The sequence below is a fragment of the Nipponia nippon genome, unplaced genomic scaffold (genome assembly GCF_047370975.1).
Source record: "Nipponia nippon isolate SJK-2023a ecotype South Korea unplaced genomic scaffold, ASM4737097v1 scaffold_4, whole genome shotgun sequence".
NCBI lineage: Eukaryota > Metazoa > Chordata > Aves > Pelecaniformes > Threskiornithidae > Nipponia > Nipponia nippon.
This window is the reverse complement of record NW_028262358.1, coordinates 39,212,921-39,233,127: the sequence shown is the minus strand read 5'-3', so window position 1 is coordinate 39,233,127 and position 20,207 is coordinate 39,212,921. Positions and strand designations below refer to the sequence as shown.

General features: G+C 44.8%; 1 protein-coding gene across 1 annotated transcript in view; it reads left to right on the top strand.

Annotated features, from left to right (window-relative positions):
- Positions 1-20,207, top strand: part of KIF26B (kinesin family member 26B) — a 307,647-nt gene that overhangs the window by 264,718 nt on the left and 22,722 nt on the right. The window contains exons 11-12 of the mRNA XM_087776470.1: positions 14,149-14,311; positions 15,491-18,929. Coding sequence (XP_087632596.1) covers positions 14,149-14,311; positions 15,491-18,929 — 3,602 coding nt within the window. The remainder of the gene's footprint in view (positions 1-14,148; positions 14,312-15,490; positions 18,930-20,207) is intronic.

The window sequence follows — 20,207 nt, the reverse complement described above, 5'->3', positions numbered from 1 at the left end:
TGAGACTTGACATATCTTGACTGTTCCCAAGACAGAGAAATCTGGAATAGCTGTCTGTGCATTTAAATTCGACACTCCTCCCAAAATGGAGATACATTTGGATACAACCTTCTGGATACAACCCTCACCCTCTGTTTGCAGATATGACGCCTAATGTCTGAATTTCTAGGTGAAAGAATGGCGGTAAATGTAATCTGTCTAGACCTGAGTAAATAACTGAATTAGCGTCCCTGAGAAATTATAGTTAAGCTGAAGAAGACAAGGAGCTGTGAGATGCATGAGATAGTGGAGACTGATGAGACAACAGTAGCCTAGTGTTGAACTGGGAGTATCAGAGTAGAGGGAAGGCTGCCAGGGAAGTTCTTCAAGGATCAGTTTTGAGAGAGATTTTATTTAGTGTTATTATCAGCAGCCTTGACACACAAATCAGGAGCATGCTAATGATAGTGGCTGGTTGCACAAAGCTGCGAGCCATCATCTGTACAAAGGAAGATCAGAACGTCAGATGGGAGCAGCTGTGGGACCTCGAGGGCTGGAGTAATAGAAATGGCAGTAATGCAAGTGCTTGCCCTGATGGACTGCTAACAATTTCTACCGAAATCTGGGAGCTCATCAGCTGGAAAGGGGGTGGGGTGTGTGTGCTGATTTAGGCATATTGGTTAATGATCACCGGGGTCCACAGGAGACGTAACAGTGAGAAGGTAATGAAGTCTGAGGGGGCATTAGGAATGACAGTAGAAAAATAGTAATGCCCTTATGTAAGGGACTAGCGATTCCTCTCCTGAATGCAGCTCTGGTCACCCATATACATGAAGGACGAATTCAGACTGAAACAGGTACAAGAAAGGCTGGCAAGGGGAGCAGGATAGCTTTTCATGTGAGAGAAGATTAGATGAATTTGGCTTGCATACCCAAATAGGGTCAGGGAATAGAGAGAGCATGAGAAGTACTGTAAGTGGTGTCTGTACATGTGTTAGGAGCATCCCCATGTCTCTGGGGCGTGAAAGCAATGGAAACAAAAGGCCCATGGGCAAATAGGGGAGTAGATGGCTTCCAGCATGCCAGTCTGAAATAGAAGTGTGTGGCAGCAGTGCTAGGAAGCCCTGATGTTTTTAAGGAAGGGTCTTCTAAATGCTTAAGGAGGATCATATGATTCTCTGTACTGGGTAGGGGCCAGAGCTGATAATTCACAGTTTCTTCTCACCCCAAGCATTGCCTTTGCTTTGATGACATCCCACAGGGGTCAGATTCACAGGACCAAACAAGGCATGTCTCTTTCCTGTCTTCTCCTGGGGCTGTTGTCCATGCGCTCTCCTTAACAGAATGACTGCCTTTCCTCTTGGCCTCTCTTGTCTCTCCAGACACATCATCGGGGCTGGGTTGATTGGATGCTGAGGAATGCTTTTCCCCATCCTTAGGAGATCACAGCAGGCATGCAGAGGGGATGCAGGAAAGAGGCTGCAGAGCCTCGCTGTAGACCACTGTAACCTGACAGTAAGAACGTAAGAACGGCCATAGTGATTCAGGCCAAATGCCCTTCTAGTATCCTGTCTCTGTCTAAATTTAACAGCAGATGCCAAGGAGAGAGTGTAAGACTAGAATGAGTACTTTGCCAAAATATTCTTGCAGCCTCAACTATTTTCAGCTGCAGGAATTCCTGAGCTTCAGCAGCGGCTTTGTAAACAGAAGGGGGACCTTCCAGGCACATTGTAAATGAGTCCAGTTTGAGGCTTTTTGAAGACGGTTGAAGGTTGAAAGGAGCTTTTTATGAAAGACTGGCTCAGTCTTGTCTTTGAAATTTTATTTTAGTGCTTCTGGGATTTTGAACAGCTAACTCTTTAATAGATATCTTTTTATTATTTAAAACTAAATGCATACAAACATTAGTAGTTGCATATTGCATTCTGGAACTCACAACTCTGTTCTGACTACCAGCCTTGTGGAGAGGCAGCTATTAACATGAAAATACTTGGATTTACAGTTGATTTTCTGGGCGTAATAGATACCTATCGAACTCTAAAGCATGCTCTGGTTACCTCAGGTAAAACTGTGAGCTATGTAACAATTACTAAAAGGCAAGTTTAAAAGAGTTCCTTTCCTTTGCTGTCACAGGCTATTAAAAGATCTCTGAAGTGTCAGAGATATAAGAGCCTATTGAGGAGCTTGTCTAATTAACGGTATTATAGTGGGCAAAATAAATAGAAGAACCCATTTAAAGAAGAGGGAGCAAAACTTCAGATAACATGAAAAATACATGTGCATCATTAGTATTTTAAATTGCTGCATAGATGAAGATAAATGTATTTGATACAGCCTATCTCCAAATGGTTTAAATAGAAAATACATATACATTAAAAATCATTATATATTGATTTGGCCACTTTTACTTACAATACATAGTACTTGCATGGAGACTGGGGTCCCTCAGGTTTTATTTGGAGTCCTCTGTGAATAAAGTATGATGGAGTGTGAGAGAGGTAAAAGAACCAAACATTTAGTTTTCTTGTGCCTGTCTTTATAGATGAAAAAATTCCCACTGCCCTGCAGCAGCTGCTAGATTTGGCCCTATGCTGCCAAAAAATGTCATCATAAAACTGCCTGTAGTTCCATGGTTTAACTTCAATGCCATGCATTTCACTTCAGAAGGGACTGTTTTATTGATTCTCTCATGTACCCTGTCACTAAATCTGTAAAAAGCCCAGTTCAGACCCTGTTGAAGCTTATGGGAGCCTTTCTGTAGATTTCGGTGACAGCTGGGTTCAGACCACAGTGCCATGGGTTTCAGTTCATAAAATCTCAATTTTGGGGCTTGTTTTCAGACATCACCGAAACCAGGCATGGGTAGAGAATTTTTCATCTATGATCTTTAATTGCTGTGCAAGATCAACATCATCACTGTTGTTGCTCGGTTCGTCTCATCACATCTCTAACTCAGCCCATTGTGGGAGTAGCTCAGCCCATCTGTGGATGAAAGTTGTTGCTGTCTGATGGCCATTCATTCTTATGTGAAAGGAGTTTTTGGTCTCTCTCCAGTTCTTAACAAGCTCACCCCACCCCTGTTGACAGTTGGCAGTACAAATATAGAGGCCAAGGACTTGCAGGCCAGAGAATGCTGTGTTCATCAGATTCTGCAAACATCGTTGCAGGTGTCTAAGAAACTTATTTTGACCCTGAAACTATATATTGAATAGTAAAGAAAAATTGAATAGTAAAGAAAAAAAGAAAATGGAGTCTGTGAAAAGAAACCAGCTTTCTAGTGCATTTTGCTTTTTAAAGAAGATAGGTGTAAAGGAGAAGCTCAGCTTTCTTACTCTTCTCAAAAGAGAAAGAATGTGTAGTTAGACAGCTAAGTCCATACTTAGCCACCTTATTACTTACCCAGATTTTTGGAAGGAGGCGGGCATGCACATTGCCTAGGATCTGTACATGCCAATACAGTATTCCTAAATAACAGTCATGGTTTTTTGAATTCCTAGATGGTTTGGAGCTGAGCAACGGAGGCCAGTGTGTCCCTAGCTGATAAATGGGAGATGACACATAAAAAATTCCCCCATTTTGGAACTTGCTTCATCTGCTTGATTCTCACCCTAAGTTAGCAGATCACTTGGCTGCTGCAAAGTCCATCTTCCTTGCCAGTTCATAGGGATTGCTTCTTTTAGCAGCTTTTAGCAGCTTTTAGCTTCTCTGTGAAGCAGAGTTTGGAACTGTATGTGAAGAGGAACTTTACATTTTTTTTTTTTTTTTAATGATTACCAGAGATGGAAGAGTGGCTCGAGGCTTCTGACTGTTTATTTTGCTTCAATGCTGTTAGTTTAATATTTTCACTGCTTTATTTTGTGTTTTGACAGCTTATAGTCAGGACCCACTTTCATATGAGCACATATTTTTTGGTCTATTGATCTAAATGAACAGTTCTGATAGCATCAGCATTGAGAAAATGATGTTTCTAACAGTTTGCCTCTTGATTTTGACATCCAAAATTGTATAAAAACTGGCTGAAAGTTCCCCTGTGGTTGGGAATTTCTCTGATCTGTGTGCTTTCTCTGGTGTGTTCAAGAGTGCATTTTAAAAGAGTTTCAGTCTTGTTTCTGTGGGACCACAAATAAGGTTTCTCTCCATCCACCCAGCCATCAGTTCTCACAGCATTTACGGTGACTTACTATCTTTGAGGCTTTTATATTATTTTCTCAAAGTTTCTTCAAATTGGCCAACAGGCTAGAAGTTTATTGCTGGAGGTGATGAGGCAAGCTTGTGCACAGGTGCATAAGCAGTATGAACTCTTAAGCCTAACTTTCTATGGGAATACGTCTAGTGAGTGACATAGATGAATTCTATCATTTTCATAATATTAATGACAGCCAAAGTCTGCCTTCTTTTTTCTTTTTTCCTTTCCGCACAGGAATGTGTGCACTTTCACTGCCCTCTGCTATAATGCTGTGGGCTGAAGGCTCTCGGAGGTCAGCATATAAAATCGTACTTATCAAAATGCGAAGTATTTTGCTGAGTGACCTTCCCAGTTTCCTGGAGATGTCATCTATTTACGCTAGTAGCAGTGCCAAGTGGAGTGGTTTCTAAAACTGAACAGCAGTCAATTTATTTTCAGGTACCACTCCATTTGGGATTGCAATTAGGATAACTAGAGCGGCTCTCCAGCACAGGAAACTGGGAAGGTCATGCTGCCAAATTGTTGGCATCTTGATGAGGGAGTGTAAACTACTTCTGTCGCTACTGCAGATCAAATGAGCCTAACCAGAATGAAGTAATTATGAAATCCTCCCAAAAGATCATGAATATTCATGTATCAATTACAAACATTTGAAGTTAATTTTCGTTTGAGGAAATAACCCTGGTATTCCACTCTCGGTACATATGAATAATAACACTCCTTGGAAGCAAAGGGCAATCGCTGTTGCTTGCTGCTCGGGCCCACGGGTGCCGCTGCACATGCAGCAGCGGGCTGCCTCCAGCCAGGCAGCGTGGGAGTGATTGCTGCGGTGGCGAGCAGCCTTCCCATTCCCCCTCCAAATTGCCATGCTGTATTCACCAGGGAGGCAGCCGAAATGATCACCTGGCTGCCTAGGGTGTGCGTAACACAAGAGTTGTGCCAGTCTGGTAGGCAGGTGCAGGTGCTTGTTTGCGTTGAAAGGGGAGTTGAGATGGCCACTGCCTTGCCCTCTCTGCGGGGGCTGTCACCGGCGGTGGCTCTTCAGCACATGTGACCCCAGCCAATGACACTGGCAGCAGCTGAGCTGCAGGGAGCTGAAGCCTTCTGAAAAACACCTCCTTTGCTTTGCCTCTTGAATGCAGAGTGGAGAGCCTCACTTTAATCAGCCGTGCTCAAAAATAGCAGCCTGTCCCAAAGGGCCCAATCTTGCAAACTACTGCTTGACCCTGTGAAGGCGGTGGGAGGTGGGGGCAGCAGCAGTGCAAGCAAAGTGGATCCCGCTCTTCATGCAGCTGGAAGGGTGTTGGAAATGCCCTTACTGGGTGTCTCTTTGCTGTGCTTGTGCCAATATTAGCCACCAGAGGGGCTGGTGTGAAGGTGATTTCCAGAACGTGCCCTTAGCAGATTGTCAGGGGATGTTTCCTCATGCTTCTTTCTTGCTGTGTGTTTTCCCCTGTCACTGCCTTATAGGCACAGACGCTGGCCAGCTGCTCTCCACCCCTTGCCTTGCCTTGCCTTGCCTTGCCTTGCCTTGCCTTGCCTTGCCTTGCCTTCCCTTCCCTTCCCTTCCCTTCCCTTCCCTTCCCTTCCCTTCCCTTCCCTTCCCTTCCCTTCCCAGCACTCCAGCTGTGCTGCCAGGTCGCAGGCAGCCTGGAGGAGAGGCAGGCAGGCTCCTGAGCTGCTCCAGTTGCTATTCAGCAGCAGATACGACTCTTGCCTTCTCATATAAAGCAACCAAATGGCTTCACAGAGATAAGCTGAGCCAAACTTGTGGTTGCCCTAATGCTTCCAAGTAAGGGAGCCAAACAAGGAGGGGCACAGGGGGAGGGAAGGCTTTTTGCTTCCCTTTGTGAGTGTACCTCCGTAGAAGTTAGCACAGAGCCTGGCCACATGCAGAGTCCTTAAATTGTTTAAAATCTGACTCATTATTGCTTTTAACTGTGGGGATTTTTTTTGTCCTGTAAATCACAGTCTATTTACTGTGCAGGTTTTCTTAACCAGTGGCGTTGCTGGTTTTGGAGAATCTGGCTTTAACTCCAACTTGTAGTTGCCGAGAGCTCCCTAGATTAATTGAGCTTCTGTTTTTTGGCTAGAATTTATTAGAAGCTGGCACTGTAATGAGACAGACCACTAGGATCCTTTTCCTTTTTGATTATCTTTGAGGTCTGTTTGTGTGTTTTTAATGGTTGCTTGAGAATGATGTTTGGCTCTGTGCTATGAGTTGGGAGTACAGAGGGGAGAGGGATCATTTTGTCCATTTTCAGTGCAGTCCTCTCTGAAACTGTCACTGGTCTCCAGCAGAGCTGCCCTCCCAACCACCACCTCCCTCCCACCCCAACACTTGCTCTTGCTCTGACTTTAAAGTACATCTGGATCTCTGAGTTCTTATTTAAGTAACACCTTGACCTGTAAATAAGGGTTTATGTCTTCAGTTTGATATTGCCAAACTGCGAAATGCACCTGAACCAAACCACGTAAATTCACATAGCTGGGGCAAAGACTGCGGGGAAATTTTTTCTCTCATTGGTTGAATTATTTAAATGAAGCCCGTGCTGCTTTAGCTCCGCTGGTGGCACAAGGCAGAAATGAGAAGATGGAGGGACCATCTTTCTCTGTGCTTCCCAGGGCTAGTGTAGTGGTGTGCAGCTCAGACCTGGGCTGGCAAGGTCAGAAACCATGGTGCTCTTTAATATGTAGGTAAAAGTGGAGCTGGGGTGTGATAATGACTGCTTTATTGTGAGATAGTTCTATTACGGACAAGCTTGAATTGGTAAGATCAGTCAGCGGGACCTCCAAAGAGTGGGGCATTTTATGTCATTTTTAGATAATATATTCCTTGGCTGTTTTGTAGACTGTTTAAGTTTCATCAGCTTTGGGAGCAACTTTTATACAAAAGCTACAGCTCTTGAATGAGCCTCTTTTATGGTGAGAGGGACAGTCTGTTTCAACGAGTCAGAGTAGCTGGAGCTATTGGGACTCGGTACTTCTGTCATTAATTTTCTTTTCTGTCTTTGGTGAAAACAAACAAAAGATGCTATTTCGTGCATCTGCCACATGCTCATGTGTTGTCACAGGCACAAGGATTGTTCTGCAATATGAAATTTGCATAGTTAGGCTCTTAAAAGACAAGAACTATAGGGGGAACCGCCTACATTTTATACACATTTTGAAATACTAGAATTCAAGTATAAGTCCCTGTTATCCCATACTTGGCTGCAACACCTTTCTCCTGCTCTTGAGTGCTGCAGTGTCACATCCCTTCCAGATGTGGCTGTGATTTTTCCAGTACGTGAACCTGAGCACAGTATCCGCTCAGTGTAGTCCTTTCAGCTGGCTCCCCCTGCCCCTCTGCAGTGAGCACAGCTTTCTGGGTTGTTCTAGTGTACCTCATACAAGATATCGAACTGCAGTGGCAGCGAAGATTTCCACTTTGCTTAATTTTCCCTTTAAGGCTATTCAGCTTCCACCTGGAACAAGTTCATTATTTCCCCAATGCCTCATTTCACCAGGTGAAGGATTCCCCAGGTTAAAGGTGCAACACGTTACCCATCTTTCTTCAACTGCCTCGCTTCGTTCTGCTAACAAAGCCAGGCTTACATGGCTGAAGCACCGAGGGCTTTATCACTCCACCTGGCCTCATTTTGCCTGTGCCTGCACACATTGCTCCCATTTCCTCTCTCCCTCTATCAAAATTATGAACAGCAAGGAAAGACATAGCTAAGCAAACTATACTGGTTCATCCTGAACTCAGCTGTTACACACCTGTTAAATCCGCTATTGGGTTTGTGCCTTTTAAGCTGTAAACTGTCCTCTGTAGATATTATTTTCCATGCAATAAGAGCCAAAACCAAATGGAGTATTTATGTGGGTCCCTTGTTATCCAAGTGTTTATCACCATGAATAAAGCATTGCATCAGCACAAGGGAGCAGAATTAAGACTTCATGATCAAAACTAACTGCCATAGTTACTGAGATTTTTCCTTTGACATACCTCTATAAATAATTAGATTACAAGACACCTCAGGGCATACATCATCTGATCGTGTAACAATAACACCTTGAGGGAGTTGATAACTTTCTCCTTTTGGCCAAGTGCCTAGGAAGACACTAAGGTATATGATTAATAGCACAAACACACACCCTTGCACGTCCTCAAGCTTAGTTATAATACTGTATGGTATCCCTTGTGGAGTGTTATTATTTCTATTCCTGATGGAGCTGCTGTCGTCACTGAATAGCCAAAATCCTCATAGCAGTGGGCTGAGAGGAAAGAGAAGACAAAGAAAATATTTGTTATTAAGGTGGGGGGGGGGGGAAGCAAAACAAAGCATATAATATAGTTGGTTAAATAATTCCACAGAAAAATCATTGTTCCAAGACTTTAACTGGATCTTCCTCTCCAGTATTCCCTCCTTTTGTGGAATAGTCCTGTGTTTGCCTCTCCCATACAGAGAACGAGATGCTGGGCAACGAAAACTCCTGCAAATTTCCTGAGTGCAATGTTTATTCTTATGGTTTCATTTTCTATTCATGAATTCTGTTTTGCAGCCCTAAACAAAAGCAATTACCGTTTGCCTCTTTTCTGTGTAGCTCACTGCAAACACATTGCTCGCACGGATTCTCATAAAGCTAAAGGACCTGACAGAGGAAGATCCAGGAAGGCACTGCCCATGCTATGCCCCCTCACCCTGGCCTGCGGCTCACATGGGCAGCATGATGCAGTCAGACATGCCAAATTATGGCAGCCTTATGGGGTTCCTCTGCTGGGTATTAGTGAGCAGCTGGGGGGCCTCGAGTGGGGAGAGGGGCCTTGGAGGTCAGACAGTGACAGTGGAGGATGTTAGTGGGAGCGAGAGGTGAGGAAAGAGGAGATTAGTAGTGGGAGAGTGTCTAGCAGTAATGCTGGAGGCTGGCAAAGTCTGGTGTAGCTGGTTAGACCCCAGCAGGATGAAATGGAGCTCTGCTGGGCTGTTTAGGTGAGGAGCTGGAGGTGAGGATCATGGTATGGGAATGAGAATGAGTTAGAAGGTTGGATGAGGAAAGCCCAGGATAGACACTGATAGAAGAGAACAGGATTGTCTGATGAGAGAAGAGCATAGCAAAAAGGATGTGAACACATGAGAGCACAGCTCTCCTACAGCACAGGAGAGGATTGTGATGCTCCTGAGTCTCACTGTTTTTCTACAGGCAGAAAATACTAGCAAAACCTCATGGTAAATTGTGAGTCATTTCCTCTGTCTCTACTACTTGTCCATACAAATGGTGGCAGCCGGCTGCTGCTGCCAGCTAGTCGGCTAGTTCAGCAGCTGAGGCTTTTTAATAGGTAGGAAGGTTCCAGGCTTGCTGATGTCTCACTGAAGTGTAAACACAAATACACATGTAATTACATAAAATATATATAATAAGAGCATTCAGATTGTGAAATCAATTGCTACAGGAGCAGGAAATGTCAAAATGAAGGTTGTCCTGGCAAACTTACTTTGGCCCCATGGGCTATATATTGTGTTGTCTTTGCAGTATTACCCCCCGCCCCCAATTATCATCTTTTTCAGGGCAGATAAAGGACCTGCTTTAGAGATGAATCAGGACTGTACAGTGATGTGGTCGCTGTCAATAAATTCCTTCCGTAATTTGTAGCAGAAGTTGGAAGGCATATGGAAAATGGGACCGAGGGCTGTGTAAAAGAAGGGAGGTATTCTGAAGGGAGCTGGTACCACCTTCAGAACTGGCTCTGCCAATGTGTTCCTAAAATTTTTAGATGGGCTATTAATTGTATGATACTGGCTTTCTGGGTACCCAGATTGAGAACCAGCTGCCCCATTTTCTCTGCAAGAGAAGTCAAAGTTAGCTCTACTTTGAATATAAAAGACTATATAATGCTCAGTACTCTGAAAGAGCAATGCTTCACACCAAACACCTGTACTTAGTGAAATCTTCAATGCTGCAGGTATTACCAGGGGATTATATACCTCACCTCAGAGGCATTCATTAGATACTGCATTGATGAGCTCCGCAGGGGAAAAAAAAAAGAACCTTTGAAGAAATCAGTCATTCTGGATTCAGAGCTCAGTTTGTATAGTCCTAACAGTAGATAAGGCACAAGTCTGCACATTAAAAGACAAAGATTAAATGAAAGACTGAATAACTTCTTGTTCAGTGAGCACTGTTTGTCCTGTGCAGTGATTGAGGCAGGGGTCTAGTGGAAAAATAGTATCCAGTCATGAAATTAAAGACTTTGACTTAATGCACATAGGCAAGTGGGATTTATGCAATGTCCAAGGAAATGTATCATGATCTTGAGTACTTCATTCTTCAATGTAAGATTCTGTATTGTTTGAATCTGAGTATAATTAATCATTCGTGAGGAAGGAAAATACAGATATGTATAAGAGGAGCATGAAGATTTTCCTTCTTACGTTTTTCCTTCTTACTGAGCAAGTGAAAGGACTAATTTACACTGAAGAAGAAAAGAAGTAGAGAACACTGTGCTCACTGCAGCACTGCCACATCTCTTTTGGGGAGGTTTAATACCTGCTAGGGTTCCTTATGGTAGCTATTGAGAGATTCAGAAAATAGCACTGTAAGTCCTCCTGTAGCTGCTGTAATGTGAGAGGGTGGAAATACAGAGGAGGCAAGGGAGCAGGAAGGAGAAGAGAGAGCTCCTCTCCACGTGGAGGGCTGCTAATCCATGAAACGAACTGGTGCTCCATGAAACAAACTGGAGCTTTCTGCCTGGCAATCTGCACAGTTCTTCCTCTCCGGATCCTCTGTACTGCACCTGCTGACATACTTCCTAGAGACATCCGAGTTTAGTTTCCTGCCCCCAGGGCTCCTGCCTCTGGACTTTTCCAGAGGTAGAGCTTTGCATACTTTATTTTGGGGTTTTACCTGTGTGGGATATATGAATAGTGTTTAGTAGTATTTTGCTGTAGGCATGATGATCTAAATTTAGGCAAGAAAAGGTTGACAAGTAAGGGTGATGTATTTTATTAGAACAAGTGATGCAGTTAGAAAAATGAGGTAACTTTTAAGAATTGAAAAGGCTGCAGAATTGACTTACTGGTATACAGGCTTTGGAGTCTGAAGTGTGGTATCCTGACCCCACCTTCATTGTTCTCTGTGTATTATATCCCCATATTCATGATGGGTTATGGTAAATTTCCTAAACTATAAAAACATTAGTGGATGGGATAGAAATACATTTAAAATGAAGACAGGTATATAAAATGGGGTCATCGTGCTGCTCTGGCATATCATTTTATTGCTCTTGGAGCAGAATAGAAATGGACCATTAGCATTCCTGAAGATCTCCCATTTGCTATAAAGACTGGTGCATTTCACTGTGCTGCTATGAGAAGTCTGGGGCCTTCTGCAAGCCAGCCTCTGCTTAATACAACGAGCAACATGCACCCAGGAGCAGCAGCCCTTCTGTGAGCTTCTTCAAAACTTCCCGTGTCTTAGTTTAGTTTACACAGCCAGAAGATCAACAAAGGTCTTTCTCCTCAAAGCTCTTCCAGTGCAGAAGTGCAGACCCTCTCTTTGTAAAACTTCTGCTTTCACAGGAAATTTTGCTTTTGCAAATACCAGCTCATGAATCAGCTAATGAGACAATTCAGAGCCTTTCTTGTTTTCAGGCAGAAATGCCATGTCAGCATTCAGAAGAACAAAGCATCTACTTTGTGTCTCACACTGTCTGTCAAGCAAATTTCAGTGAGACATCCAAAATATTTTACCAATATTTTACTTGATGAGGATAGGCTGAGTTAAAAATTAAGCCACACATTTTTGTGTTATTATGTTCTCTTTGATTTTCTTTCTTTCCTTTAGAAGTTAGTAGGTGCTATTGTGAGAGATCAGTGAACCTTGAAGAGGTGAACTTGTCTTATGACAATGTCCGGAATTGACAAAAATCTGTGTTTAGCAAATTTCTTCCTCTTTATGTTCTTTTTCAGTGTACAATAGTGACATGAGGCTAGTTATTTTGTCTGGGTGCAAAGTGAAGTTGATAGTGAAGATGCAGACTGTGCTGAATGAGCAAACTCTGAAATTAGAAATCAGTGTTGGCTGGGCTCTTTTGCTGCTAGGTTTCAGGCTTTAATCCTAAACAAATCTGCCCTTTAGTTCCTATCTGATGCATGTCAGAGGATCATTTGAATTATAGAATAGGTATTTCCTCTGTATCGTCATTCTTCGTGCAAGTGTGTATTTCAGTACAAGGCAGATGGCACAGATTATTTTATATTCATAATGCATATACCTCTAGGAGACCCGCCGCAGTGTGCTGATGGTGGCTGCATGGGTTATGTATTCTCAGGAGACCGACATGTTCAGAATGTATTCTTTTGCCCTTTCCCCTGTCGTCTCATGTTTTGCTATGATAGAAGCACTAGCAAATGAAAGGCTTGCTATTGATTTCTGCGCAGATGTTAAAAATTTCCGAGTGGCAGTAACTGATGTACAAAATTTGACATCTTAATTATTCCTTGATGGAAAGGAGGGCCACTAACCTGAGATGCAGCAGCCTATTAGCTCTGGATCTGTGGATTCAAAGGAGCCTTAGGTCACAAGTGAAATGAGTGAGGCTGTCTCAGTATAGTCGTTATGGATGTTTGTTTGACTCTCAAAGACACCAGACTGTCTTCAATGTGTCTGGAGCAGATGGAAGCAGAAATCCTGAAACAAAAAATGTTTTACTTCCAGTATTGCTAGCCTGGCTGAAATCACAAGTACTGGAAATCTCAGGAGAAGCACAGTTTATGAGCTCTCCAGACTTATTGCTAGATACATCAAAATATACATTCCCAATGCTGTTGTTTACTCAATCAAAAAGAGTTTCAAGAATTTTGGTGTTTGCCTGTCAGTCCCATCCAGTAGGCATAGCTTCCGTTCCCAGCAGTTGCAGCTTTATGCAGAACTCCTGTGAACTGGAAATGTTAAGTGGACAACCAGGTCCAACAACAACACACACCATAGGTCGTTAGCAGATATTGAACAGCAAGCCCCAAAAATCTGATCCCCAGCCACTGAACGTATTGCTATCATTACAAGAGTGAAAACAATTCCTTTAGCAATAGGTAAATATCAGGCTGTTGCTGTCTTTGCTTTCAGCCATATGTAACTATCATCCACAATCTTTAGTTTAGGAGAGGGTCTCTTCAAGAGGATGCCGTTTCCCAGCTAACCATCCAGTTGACCTGTACACCTTGTAGCTAAAGCTCTCTTTAAAAATTATATCATGCATTTCTAACTACAGGATTAGATGACCACCACAGAAGTGTTGTACATGCATCATTATGCTGTTAAAATTCATATTCTTAGTCCAGTCACAGACAGCCCCACAATAAGGCATCAGCATTTCAAAAGCTATCCTATGCTGAACAATAGAGTAAATGGCAAGAACAGAAAATTTGATTTGCGTCTCAGTGGAAGAAAAGATCTAATATGAAAGAACAATTGTGCAAAGTCTTAAGGTTTGATTGTTTTGTATTTCACCAGCATAATCCAAAATTAATTTCAGTGATTTAACTATTATTATTATTGAGTTACCCAGTGCCCTAGAAGGCAAGAAAAAATTTGGGTCCTCTAATCTAATCTACTACACTCTTATTCTCCAGAGCTGGGCCACAGTTTGCTTGCACACTGTGCACTGGAAAAGGGCAGCAGTTTGATGTTTGCTGCAGTGGCTCTGTAACAGTCTCCAACGCTGGTCTGCATCTCTGTATTGGCAGTGGTAAGAGTGCAGAAGGACTGAGGCCGGAAGAAGACAGAAGGGGGGAACTGGGAAGAGGAAAGAAGTTTAAATTGTAGTCCAGGGTCTTTCAGCATCCTCAGCTGCAGACACAACATAGTGCAAACCTGAGGAAGGAAACTAATTAGGATTCCATTAAAAAGAGGAGAAAAATCTTGATGAGACCCAAGTCATATCACGATGTCAAAGTGAAACCTTGCTCGCTAATGTAGCCTTAATTCATTTTATTTTGCAGAGACAGCAAGCTCACCATGTTGCTTCGGGAGTCCTTGGGGAATATGAACTGCCGCACCACAATGATAGCTCACATTTCAGCTGCTGCGGGGAACTACGCTGAGACACTGTCCACCATCCAGATTGCATCAAGGGTCCTCAGGATGAAGAAAAAGAAAACTAAGGTAAGACAACGTATAACTCCCTTCTTGTAATGGGGAGGAGGGAGGAAGAAGGTCCCTAAAGGATCCTTGTTGGGGTAGAGCAGCATATAACAAAATCAGTAATCATTTCCAAAGTGTGTGGGTTGTATGTACCCTGTCCTAGGCAAGTGGCTTAGAGCACATAGCAGAGACTAGGGGGGGGTAAACGCTTCAGCTTCAGATACAGAGGAGTGAGTTCAGACATATCTGCTGTAGCAGGTTTGTAAGCTGGCCTCATTTAATGATATAGCTGTCAGAGAGCATTTATTTTCAGTTATGCTCTTAGTGCTAATGAAATAATAAGGAATGAAACTGCTGTAGTGTTAAAGGAAATTGGAATTAATGAAGAATTAGATTCTCTATGCTTCTCAGAGAGAGCAGGAGCAAAATAAATGCAAAGCAGTGTGTCCATTGCCAGCATTGATGCCCCATTTATTCCCACTGCTTCTAAATACGGGTGATAGATTTTCCAAGAAGCAGAGAGATGGGCTGTATCCACTTTCATGTTTTAGAGTCCTGGTTCCTTCTGTACGGCTTATGGTATGAATTGGGCACAATGAGTGAATTTTATGCGGTTCATTTAAATTGACAGCCTATGGATTGACAATTTTTGTTTTGTCAGTGAATTGAAGAGAGACAAGTGAAGGGATTCAGTCCACACACCATCACAGCAGTGTGTCTCCAGAGACCTCTGCATGCACTTTATACAATTCCAGACACTGGTAGTATGACCAAACAGGGATTGTCTTTATCTTCTGTGCCTGATTTGCGTAATGAGTTTTCTTGTTCCTCTTCACATACACACGCGTGCGTGCATGCGCACACACACACACACAAAATCAGCAAAGCCTATGCCAAATATCTGACTTCTTTGGCCAGGCTCAGTTAAGTGATGGATCCTAATCCATTTGTTCAGTACTTTCTTTTGGAAGTCTCATGATTTCGAGTGGGACACCGAGTTGGGGCACTGGGTTCTCCATTGAACACTGTTGTGTGTTTGCTGTAGGACTGTGGATAAGAAGCTTCAGGGCTCTGTGCCTTAGTTTAGAGATTTCCCAGTTTAGATGTGACTGTGACCTTTTTGTGTATGCCCTTTTTGCAAGGACCTGTTTGCAATGCTGAAATGTCACGGTCTCTCTCTCTCTCTCTCTCATACTGCAGTACACATCGAGTTCTTCTGGAGGAGAGAGCTCTTGTGAGGAGGGCAGGATGCGGAGGCCAACCCAGCTGAGGCCTTTCCATTCTAGAAACACCGTTGACCCAGACTTCCCTATTTTGCATTTATCAAATGATCCAGATTATTCGTCCAGCAGTGAGCAGTCGTGTGACACGGTGATTTACGTTGGCCCCAATGGCACTGCCCTTTCTGATAAGGAACTGACAGATAATGAGGGTCCCCCTGACTTTGTTCCTATAGTTCCTGCTCTGCAAAAGACCAAAACCGAGGGCAGGTTGGAGGAAGTTAGTGAATCAGGGCCCAGCACATCTGAAAGAGATTGCCTGAAGTGCAACACCTTTGCAGAGCTCCAGGAGAGGCTGGATTGCATAGATGGCAGTGAAGAGACCGACAAATTTCCCTTTGAAGAGATGCCTGCTCAGTTTAGTTCAGACCAGATGTCTAAGTGCTCTGTCTCAAGCCAGCTGGCAGAGCTTAGCCACTTACCAGAGTCAGATAAGGAAGATACGATGCCAGAATGTCAGCATCCTGATAGAGAAGCCAAAGAAAATATAAATGCAACACCCAGCAAAACTAAGAGAAATCACTCCCCGGTTCCTTCTGGAGCTCTTACTAATGTTTCAACTCCTTCTTCTCCCAGGAGTGTAACAGGCAGCTCTAGTAAAGAGCTTAGCTCTTGTCAGTTAGCACACAGCACCAGCTTGCAGAGCAGCAGAGAAAGTCTCAACACCTGTGGATTTGTGGAAGGCAAACCTCGTCCAATGGGTTCACCCCGGCTTGGCATTGCAAGCCTCTCGAAGACATCTGAGTACAAGCCACCAACTTCTCCTTCCCAGAGGTGTAAGGTCTATACACAGAAGGGAGTCCTTCCCAGCTCCACTCCCCCACTAGCTTCCCTGAGTAAGGATGCTGGGATGACATCTAGTGAGTCTTTATTGCAGCCAGAAATCCGGACCCCACCTGTAGGCATGAGCCCTCAGATCATGAAGAAATCAGTGTCTTCCAGCAATGGGGATTTTGAAGACACCATTCTCGATGAAGATCGGCAACAAAGCATTTCTCCAGAATCCAAGAAGGAGATTCTGAGCACCACCATGGTGACTGTGCAGCAGCCGTTAGAGCTGAATGGAGAGGACGAGCTGGTGTTCACCCTTGTAGAAGAGCTAACCATTAGTGGAGTCCTTGACAATGGGCGCCCAACCAGTATCATCAGTTTTAACAGTGACTGCTCTGTGCAGGCTTTGGCCTCTGGGTCTAGGCCAGTCAGTATTATCAGCAGCATATCTGAAGATCTTGAATGTTACTCCAGTGCAGCTCCTGTGTCCGAAGTCAGCATCACACAGTTCCTTCCACTTCCAAAGCTGGGCCTGGATGACAAATCCCAGGATGATGGCAGCAGGCGCTCATCCATCAGCTCATGGTTGAGTGAAATGAGCACAGGGAGTGATGGTGAACAGTCGTGCCACAGCTTCATAGCCCAGGCATGCTATGGACATGGGGAAGCAATGGCAGAACCCCCTGTCTCCGAGTTTGCGAGCACCATACAAAGTGCCAGCATGATTTGTGTAACTGACAAACAGAAGCCAGTGAGTGACAGCATGCTTATACTGTCAGAAATGGGGGAGGAAGCTTTCGGCAAAGTACCGCCCATCAAAGGCTGTAAAATATCAGCTCTAGGGAAAACTACTGTCACAATCAAAAACACCGCAAGCCTCAGCAGCTGTGAAGGCTACATCCCAATGAAGACAAACATTACCGTGTATCCATGTATTGCCGTTAATCCCTTCAAAGTGCAAGACACTGATGACGCTGTACCGACAGTAACTGCAGACCCAAAGGTTGCTCATCCCCATGACGGGAAAGAACCCAGTGCTAAGAAGGATAACAAATTTGAAGACCCTTGGCTGAAGCGAGAAGAAGATGTAAAAAAGGACAGCTCTGGGAACAGTGATGGGCCAAGGCCTGACACGGCCACAGTTTCAGCCAAGCCCGAACACAGCACAAAGCAGTCCTCAGCAGACAGGTTTAGCAGCAGCAGCAGCAGCGGGGACACTTCTATCTCCCCAGGATCTGACAGTCCAAAGAGGATTGTGGATGGGTGTGAGGTGGCAGCGTCTGGTTCTGCAACCCAAAGCCCTGTTCATTCCAGTGATGGCTTGAAGAATGGCAGCCTCCCTCGAGGGCTCCTAAAGGCAAGCAAGCTGGAGGAGCCTGACAGTCACCTCCATCCTACTGCCACTGACACCAGCGGAGTTGCCTCTCCTGCCGTCCCCCAGTTTTCTAAGGCTAGCCTTGAAAAGAAAATGGCCTCTCCCAAACACTGTGTCCTCACTCGTCCCAAAGGGACCCCTCCTCTGCCACCGGTGAGAAAGTCAAGCTTGGATCAAAAGAACAGGGCCAGCCCCCAGCACAGCGCAGCCAGCAGCACCACGAGCAGTCCCTCCAGCCAGCCCGGGTCCTTCCTGGCCAGCTTCCCCGAGGAGCTGAATGCCAAACAGAAGGGCCCTGGCATCGACAGCAGTAGCAACAACAGCAGCAGCAAGCTCTTCAGTGCCAAACTGGAGCAGCTCGCCAGCAGGACCAACTCCCTTGGGAGGTCCACAGGAAGCCACTATGAGTGTTTGTCGCTGGAAAGAGCGGAAAGCCTGTCCTCTGTGAGCTCCAAAATGAGCCCTGGCAAAGACACCACCATGCCTAGGGCTGGAAGAAGCCTCAGCCGCAGTGTCATGTCCTCACCCACCAACTCGGGCCTCTCCCAGTCCACAGGTGCCTCCCCGAAAGCCAGCCAGTCAAAGATCTCTGCGGTCAGCAAGCTCCTGCTGGCAAGTCCCAAGGCCCGCAGCCTGTCTGCCTCTGCCACCAAAACGCTCAGCTTCTCGACCAAGTCTCTGCCTCAGTCAGTAGGGCAGAGCTCCAGTTTGCCTCCGAGTGGGAAGAACATGTCCTGGTCAACGCAGTCCCTCAGCAGAAACCGGGGCTCCAGCCTTGCTTCCAAATTGCCCCTTCGGGCTGTCAATGGGCGGATTTCGGAGCTGCTCCAAGGGAGCACCGGTGCCAGAGGCTTACAGCCACGGGGAAGCTCAGAGGCAGATGAGCATGGGGGGCTTCCTGGAGAGGAGAAGCCAGCTGTTCACATGCTGCCTTCTCCTTACAGCAAGATCACCCCTCCTCGGAAACCTCACCGCTGCAGCAGTGGTCATGGGAGCGACAACAGCAGCGTCCTGAGCGGGGAGCTGCCCCCCGCCATGGGGAAAACAGCCCTCTTCTACCACAGCGGGGGGAGCAGTGGCTACGAGAGCATGATGAGGGACAGCGAGGCGACGGGGAGTGCCTCTTCAGCACAAGACTCCATGAGCGAGAACAGCAGCTCTGTGAGCGGCAGGTGCCGAAGTCTCAAAAATCCAAAGAAACGATCAAATGCAGGTAAGCTCGCAGTGGTGTGAAAGAGGGATGCAGACCAAAGCAGATAACTAGTACATGGTGGGGAGGCTAGCGGTGAGCTAATTCAGTACCAGCTATATCACTTAGCAGAGAAGCGAGGCCAGGGTAAGTGTCCTAGGGTTCGAGTTTCTTCATTTTGCAACATGCACAAATACTGTGTGGTTGCATTGCCTTTGCAGTGGAGTCTCCCCCTCACCCATTTCACTTAGGTTTACTTTGCATGAACAGAATAACATCCCTAAAACTGGTTAGTATTTCCAAATGGCAGCCACATCCAAGTATTTATTTATACAAATATTCTTCTGATTTGATTCCAGAAAGTTGCCTTTGTGAGGCGGTGAAATGTAACTGTTAAGCACTTTGGGCACGGACTCCCCTCTTGGTATGCTTGTGTTGTACCAGCACAAGACCAGAGTCTTGCTGAATAGCAGTATCTGTTGTGAGCCCACTTTTGCTCCTTGTGTGCTCTGGATGCCCAAAGATGCAAGATGCCCCGCAGCTGAAACCACCGCTGAGTTCATTCTTCCCACCTAGAAGATGGATCAAAGTTGTGCCTGTGCCCCTTGAAAGATGTTATCCTGCCTCTGAGACTCTTGTTTTTAACTTTTGAGTTGTGCGTCCTTCTTTTCCAAGTAATTTTTTGGTAACAAATAATAAATTATATTAATTAATAATATATGGGAACTACTGCACTGAAGCACTTGCAAATCTGAAACCTTTTTAGTGATCATAGAAAAGATCAGAAAGACTTCATCTTTGTTCAGATATAATCCCCAGTAGCTTTCACACTACATCAGGACTTTTTAATAAGATAGCAAGAGCCTTCTGGGTCATACCAAGAGTCCGTGCAGTTGCAACTGGTACGTCTTCCCACCAGAACGAGTTTCAGAAAATTGCAGGACAGGGATGGGGAGCATCTATCAGCTGGTCACCTCACCTTTTTCCTGGGTGCTGTTTTCCCAACCTGAAGTGCGAGTCCTGCCTAACCTACTTTTGAAAAAAATGCACATTGGCATTGAAACCGATGTGCAAAGGTATGTGAAATATCAGTGGCTACTTATCCTACAGTAGCGCTGGCTGTCCAAAATGTGTTATTCTGATAGAGTTCCTAATTCACCAGCCATTCCCACTTGCTGGGACACTCACCTCTGGGATTCATTTGCAGTGAACTGAGTAATGTGTAACTCTCCCTTTCTTTATGCTCTTGACTGCGATAGCAGGAAGAACATGTGCAGAACAGATGTGAATACAATAGATACC